General features: G+C 34.5%; 1 protein-coding gene across 1 annotated transcript; it reads right to left on the reverse strand.

Annotated features, from left to right (window-relative positions):
• Positions 1 to 2187: 2187 nt before the first annotated feature.
• On the reverse strand, positions 2188 to 7590 carry LOC129256075 (leucine-rich repeat transmembrane neuronal protein 4-like). Its single transcript, XM_054894373.2, has one exon. It carries the CDS (start codon positions 5712 to 5714, stop codon positions 4152 to 4154), a length of 1563 nt encoding a protein of 520 aa, XP_054750348.2. The 5' UTR covers positions 5715 to 7590; the 3' UTR covers positions 2188 to 4151.
• Positions 7591 to 7907: the final 317 nt, after the last annotated feature.

Below are 7907 nucleotides of genomic sequence, written 5' to 3' on the forward strand. Positions count from 1 at the left end.
CGAAATGTTCAAGAGGATTGTGTAAGAGTGAATTAAAACTGTCTTGTCATACCCTGGTTGAAAACTACAATCCTAGACAATTCAAGGATATTCTTTCAGTCATTATTGGAAGGAAGCTTTGAGTTGGAGATCTTATCATGGTTATCTTTTCTTGACGACATTGTTATATAACACATCCTGCTCTCCATTGCTACCGATCAGTCATACCTGGGTTTTTTGTGATGAGAAAACATTCTCCAACAGCAATATACAAATTGTTAAAACAGATGAGAAATATTAAATTTGAAGGGGAATTTATCATAAAATAAATATATGTTTATAAACGAGCATCATCAAGGTTTAACAAAAGCTATTTACACGTAGCCTGATTTGATTATTATTAAGTTGAGTTCTTTCAAAATTTGGCTGAATATTAATTTTGCTGTGGTCAGGGATGTTTTCCTTTTCTTTACTCTTTCACTATAACCCTACCAAACATAGTTTGAAGGGGGTATAAAGGAATCAGTTTACATTTGTGCGGGCGGTCGGTCAGTCCATTGCAAGTCTTGCGCATCGAACTACTTCCTCAGTTTTTACCCAATTCTCATGGCACACATATTGGTCTTGAGGTAAAGATGTACAGGACATACCGGTATGTAATTTGTGTGTCAGAAATCATGTTGCCATGGTAACAAGATATTATATGATGAAAATTTTGCGGTTTGAATTACTTCATCAATTTTCATGAAATTTGACTCACTCATTGGTTCGAGGTAAAAATGTCCAAGACACGTATATTGTGTATGTCAAAAATCAAAGTGCCATGGTAACAACATATTATATGCCCCAAATTAGGAAAAAATTTGTGGTTCGTACTACTTCATCAGTTTTCAGCCAATTCTCATTAAATTTGGCTCACACATTTGTCTTGAGATAAAGATGTACAGGACATATTTTTCCATGTGTTAGAAATTGTGTTGACATGGTGACAACATATTGTATATCAAAAAAATTAGGTAAAATCTTGCGGTTTGAACTACCTCTTCTATTTATTAACAAATTATCATGATATTTAGCTCATGCATTGGTCTTGGGGTAATACTTGGCAAGACATTATTTTTCCATGTGTTGGAAACTCTTGCCATGGTAATGGCATACGGCGGGGGTATTAATCACCATCAGTGATTGTTCTAGTTTAAATCCGTTTCACATGTGCACAAACCCCCTAGGAACAGGGTAGGAAATAATATTATTGGGGGGGGGGGCTATTTTTCTCTTCACATTGGGGGGATTGCTGAAGATTGAGGACAACTTTTAATTTTTGGTGCAATGAGCACTTGTGCAGTGAATGCCAATATCTGAGTAGAATCTTGGTTTTCTATTTGTGAATATTGTTTGTTGCAGATCTTGATACAACTAAACTCTTGAAAAGATTGTCACCCTAAAACTTGCAATTTTAGGGGCAATTTGGGTCATCATGAGTGTGAAATCACAGGTTGCCCTCATTTATTTTCAACACATTTATTTCATTGAGTTTTTCATAGTCTATCTTTCTCAACTAGCTGATGTCACCAATTTGCACATGCACATAAAAGGGAAGTTCACCCTGAAGAAAAGTTTGTTGTCAAAATAGCAGAAAAAATTATCAAAAATATTGGTGAAGGTTTAAGGAAAATCCATGAAAGATTAAGAAAGTTATAAAAAAAGTTAGTAGAATTTTAATCATTTGATTTGTGACGTCATAAATGACCAGCTGTGCCTTATGTTATGGAATGTAAAATGCATAAATTTCAAATTTTTTATTGGTTTTTATTACTTTTGTTTTATTTTAGGAATGGGTGTGAAATGATTTGTCTATTGATATACTCACAGTAAAAACCATTTTCAATTTTCTGAGAAAATTACATTTCATTGATTTTTTTACCATACGTTATGTAGGAAGCTGCTCGCATATGACATCACAAATCAAATGATAAAAATTCAACTAAATTTTTTTATTTTTTGATGGATTTTCCTCAAACCTTCAGCAATATTTTTAAATTATTTTTTCAGCTATTTTTACAATAATTTTTTTGTCAGGGTGAACCTCCCCTTAAAGTTTCATGTTCTTTTCCATCTCTTCTTATCTTAAACACTTTCTCTCAATCAATTTTGATTTTCTCTATGTTTACGAAACGTAGTTGATATAAAGCATTTTGTTTGACAAAATTTGTTTTTAATAGTTTGTTTTAATACTATTCACAAATGTACAATATTTCCAAACTCATATATGTAATTGCATTTTACGTCATTTATGTTACTTCGATATTAGTCATCAAGGTAAAGTCCACCCAAACAGCAAGTTTATTGAGTAAATCATAACGCTGAAAATTTCATGAAAATTTGTTGTAGAATAAGATTATTTTCAATACCTTTAAATGAAAAATTAAGGTGATGAGAGATGGGGTAATTTCCTTCGGCAAGAAATTTATCCACATTGTGCTGCAATCAACCCAGGTGACGTGAATGGGTACCTGGCAGGAATTTATTCCTTGAAATGTGTGTGCGCTGTAATCTTGGTAATTACGGCTGCCAAGCTAAAGCTGGGGTAATAATATCCAAGTCCTTTGGAAGCGCATAGAGACATTGTTCATAATTGTGATATGCACTATATTAGAACTGTATATTATTATTATTATTAAAAATATATTTTGATGGAGCACAGGAACCCCCATTTCCGACTCGACTACAATAATGCAGTCATACATGGTATAGGTTCGTTGTTAAAAAATAGGCTGAAAACGTAGCCTATAGACTGCCCAGTGGGCAATCAATCTTTGCTGAAATCATTTATTTATTAACAGAGACATAATGAAGATGAAAATATGTTGTGTGGAAGATTTAATATCATGTAAAATGCAGGAAACATCCATAAAGTAGGCATATCGTTCGCACACCTCAGCTATATGGTGAAATGGGCCAAAAAACAAATTTTTATGTATGCACCATATTGAAAAGGGGGCTGAAATCACAGTCTATAATGTCATTTTCAATTACTGACATATATTTTCTAAAAGTAGAGATATAGATGAAGAGAACGATATTATGCTTGACAGGAAATATATCAAAAAAAGTACACTAAAAAAAAAAAAAAATTTCTAAATCGATTTTCGACATTTTTAAAAGCAAGAAATCTCCCAAACTAATGATACGCAAATTTCATGACGTAATTTGCATATGTAAACAATAATTTCTGTTCATGAAATTTTGCATGTCTCTTTTGCACTACTTGAACAATATAGTTTGAAAGTTTCATACAAAACAATCACGGTTTGGCTGAGATATTCTCCCTTGACTTCATGCTATGTGTAGAATGTCTAAAAAATGGTGAAATAGGGCCATTTTGTAGTGACGTCATAGAGTATGTCATTTTGGCGGGAAGACCACGGATAAAACACGGCAGCAATGCATTTTTGTAAACTTCAAGGTCCATGCTGTCCAGCTAAGGGGTCATTTGCTTGTCCTGCTTTCGGTTGAATAAATCTCCCGGGCTGCCGGACTAATATTTTTGTAACTTGTCTGCGGCGTTTTAACATATCTTGTTTTCAGAAAGTGATCGTAAGCTAGAATTCTGTTGATTTTATCAATATATGAGCACACCCCTTCATATCAAAGCAGGTACATGTAAATTCTACATAACTGTACTCTTGCCTATATTATGCTGACATATAAATTGATTTAGTTTTTACAAATCAACAAGTTCAATTTATAAATTTTAATACTTCATTGAAAAATGAATTACACTTGTTAAAAAGAGTAATTAGTTTTTTTGGGGGGGCAAAGCCTAGATTAACTGGTGCTTTTGTGTTTCTTTGCCTGCTGACTTGACTTACAAATGAACAATAATTACCCAATTTAGGACAAAACATTTTCTTCAATTGTGGTTTCCTTTGTGCAGCATTGAAAATAGTTAGGAACATCACCACACTAGTTAATTGTTTTAGTCTGTCTGTTCCAAATAAGCAGGATAATCAAGATTAAATAAAACATGTGAAGTATCAGTAAGTTTAACTTAAACAAAAATATTTGAACCATATTTACAGGTTACAAAAATATACAATATTATTATTTACATTAAATACACAAGAAATGTGAGCTTCAAACTAGCTTTCATGGCATGTTGATAATAATTGTCATTTCATTTTGTCAGGTGTCAATTCAATAGGAACCAAGTAGTAATCAGTGTCAGAATCTAAATCCTCTTCTACATCCTTGCTTCTTGTTTGGTCTATCCTACATCTCTGAAGATTCATCTTAACAATCTTGTCATTAATATATAAAGATGGATCACAGCATAATGTTTCCTTGAATTCTGGCTTATCGTAGATATGAGATCGAAGCGTTGAGCTATCACCAGCTACAATATTAGTGGGTTTTGTTGGTCCATTTGTGATGCTTGGAGACAGAGATTTTGGACTGATTGCATGACACAAGTATTCATGTTTTGGAAGTTCAACCTGACTGTCTGTTGTTGTCATACTAGTTTGAGGAGATACAGGATTTACTCTCATCTTTTTCTTTTGATGGCACTTTCTTCGAATGTAGAACATACAGACAGACACTAAACTAAATGTTACAAGGATTGCAGAGGAAATGATTATAATGTTTACTGCAGTGGTTGATAAAACAGGTTTGCTTTCACAAGTTTGCATAAAATCAAAAGTAACCTCCCTCCTTCTGGTACTTGGAGTGGCACAAAAGGTAGATTCTTGTTCAATGATTGTCAGGTTTCTCTGATTTTTAAGAAGTGACCATACCTCTGTGTTGTTGCATATGCAATTCCATGGGTTGTTATCCAGTTTGATCTCTTGGAGTCCTTGTGGATGATGTACCAGCCAAGCATTGAAGTTGGTCAGACGATTGTAGTCAAGGTGCAGTACTTGTAGCCTCCTAAGATACTTAAAGACATCATCAGAGAGCTCAGGTATATCATTGTTTGTCAAGTACAGCTCTTCTAAGTAGTCATAGTGCAGGTATGATGAATCAAAAGAAACCTTTATCAGGTTACTTCTCATGTTTAACACATGTAGCTTCTTCATTCTATCTTCTGTTAAAGCTTCTGGCATTTCAATTAAGCGATTGTATCCTAAGTATAGGTAATGTAGTTTGGTCATTCCATCAAAGGCATTAGAACTGATTTCTGTAATGCGATTTAATGTGAGATTTAATACATCCAAACTAGGAACATTTACTAAGAATGTTTCAATATTTTCTAGTCGATTGTCATCAAGGCGTAAAACTTCCAAGTTGTCTAAGCCTTGAAAAGCTCTGTTTGAAATGTTGCTAATTCTGTTGCCTTGAAGGTAGAGGATTGATAATTCTGGTAGAGATTCAAACACAGCTTGGTCAAGGTTCCCTATTAAATTGTCAGAAGCATCAAGATGTTCCAGGAATGGAAAATTTTGCAGAGCATTTCTTTCAATTTCAGTTATCTGATTATCAGATATCACCAATTTCCGGACATTCGTACTTTCATTTAAGCTGATGAAAGACGCTTTTGACAAAACACCCAGATTTCCACCTTGAATAGTTATTGTTGTACATTCTTGAGAAAGATCTTCAGGAATGTCATTATAGATGCAGCGTGGAGTAGCACTTGTTGTCATTGTCACAGCTTCACCAAACACCACTAAAGAGAGCACCAGCAAGGCTATTTGCAAGAAATCTTGCCATGCTAAATATCTTTTTGGGTACATGTTGATGAGATAGAGGTAATAGGAGCCAGAAATAACTGTATTTCTCTCAGTATCTAAAGTTTGATAACTGACATGAATGATGGAGTGGAGATCAGATCAAATGCTTCATAGAGATCAGTGAATATCAGTCTACAGTAAGTTGATTGGTATGGTAATAACAACTGACCAAATTCAGCTTTCATCTTTCCTTTTATACAAAAATGTGTCCTGCGCAAAATGGTTTAAGTAACTAGAGATAGAGAGTGAGAGAGGGAGGGAAAGAAAGAGAGATAGAGAGAGAGGTAGAGGATGAACGTAAAGGATGTACGGTACTCTCATTGTATACAACAAACCTCTATTTCCAGGATATTAGATAAGCTGATCTAAACAATACGACAGAAAACTGAGTATAATCAGGAAGGAGTTTTCCTGGCTTCCAAGTTATTGGGTCAATTTAGTCTATTTTAGTATATCTACATAATTCCAATCTCATGTTTGTTCTTTGCTTTGATAAAATTTCCAAACTTTTATGTAGGTGAACTTACAGGAAAAGAAGGGCAGATCAGTAATCATTAGTCAGATTCTATTCACAAAATTTCAAAATGAACACAAACAGTTGGACAATAATTTCTAGCATAATTGTTGCCCGGGGGTCAGTCTAATATATTGCTGTACACATGCGTGACCCAAAAAAACTTGTTTAAAGGGGTGTTTTTTCAGTTTTGGATGCGGGCTGCGTGTGCACTCGTTAAGGGTATAAAAAACACTTATTTTCAAAAAAAGGGATGGTTTTGAAAGACTGGTCAATGGTCAATCGCGGGGTCAAACGAATTTAGGGTATGTTTCTTTTTCCAAAGCTTTATTTTTTTAAGGCTAGCCAAACGTGTTTAGGGTATGTATTTTTCCCAAGCTTTTTCCCCGCGGGGGACAACTTGTTTAGGGGCCAAAATGTATAAATGAAGCCCACGAAAAACTTGTTTAGAGGGTTATTTTGCATACAGAGAAAAACTTGTTTAGGGGGTGTTTGGAAATAATTTGGTCACGCATGTGTACATCAATAAATTTGACCCCCCCCCCTGGGAATTGTTGGCAGTCTAGTGTTTCTGTATGCAAGTTTATACATCATGTAGCATTTGATGAGGGTTTATCAGGTCCTTTTATTGAGTGCCATTCATAAGACAAGATGTTAGAGTTAGGGTTAAATTGCAAACTCTCCCTCCATCTCCTGTGTGTTTTAAAAACTTAATCAAAGATATTATAGACATCTTGACTTGATCCTTTCTCTTCAGTTCTTCTATTTTCTTCTCCCTATTTGTCTCGTCTGAATGAAATTTGGCAGAGATGTTTTCCTGTTAGTCTGCTAGTCTGTTGGTCTGTTACAAAAATGTTAAAATTTCTGTTCAACTTGCTCTCATTTTATTATTTCTGCATCAAATATGTTCACACTTAGCACATATAATCCTTGAGGTCAAAGGTCATCTAGGGGTCACAAGATCATATTGCATATTTTATTGATCATGAAATCAGGTGAGACTCATGGTTTGCGAATCACCTTGTATTTTATTTTTGTTGTATTGTTTATTTTCACCTCTTGAAATATCAAAATGTGAATGCCTTTTTCCCCTGTAGTGCTGCCTCTGTGTAGAGTTACTTTTTTGTCTTCTGCCTTGAATATATCTTGATCTAATAAATGAGTAGTTAATTGAATTTCATGACCATAGGTCTACATTTCATTAGAATCAGACAAGACTTAAACAATACTCAAGTAATGTTCATATACACATATAAAATGTGACTCTTGAAAAAGCCATGCAAGGTTGATTGAGAGATTTAAAAAGTAGAATTAGTGATTGGATGATGACGACAATGGCGATGTTGTTGTTATTGTTGATGATAGAGAGGGAAAAAAAAATAAATATATATATATATAATTACCCACAGGCCTCCAACTTCATTGCACTCCCGGTCTCGGTACGCTCACACCTGAACTTCGCAAACGATGGAACCAGACCTTACATGGAGCTTCAGTTTGACTAATTAACATCCTCTCTGAACAGTGTATTGCTTCTCTTGATTCTTTTTAAGCTGACATCAGTAGCCTGGAAGACGAACTACGTTCTTGCTGTACCCAAACCCAATGGCTTCAGTATAATGATGAAATTGAATCTGATCTCTCTAAACACAGGTCTCTCCTCACTGAACGCAGGAACAAGA

This window comes from Lytechinus pictus, chromosome 3 (genome assembly GCF_037042905.1).
Source record: "Lytechinus pictus isolate F3 Inbred chromosome 3, Lp3.0, whole genome shotgun sequence".
Lineage (NCBI taxonomy): Eukaryota > Metazoa > Echinodermata > Echinoidea > Temnopleuroida > Toxopneustidae > Lytechinus > Lytechinus pictus.

Bases quoted from the DNA above. Each gene is read 5' to 3' on its own strand.
- LOC129256075 (XM_054894373.2), bottom strand. From the start codon at position 5,714: ATGTACCCAAAAAGATATTTAGCATGGCAAGATTTCTTGCAAATAGCC.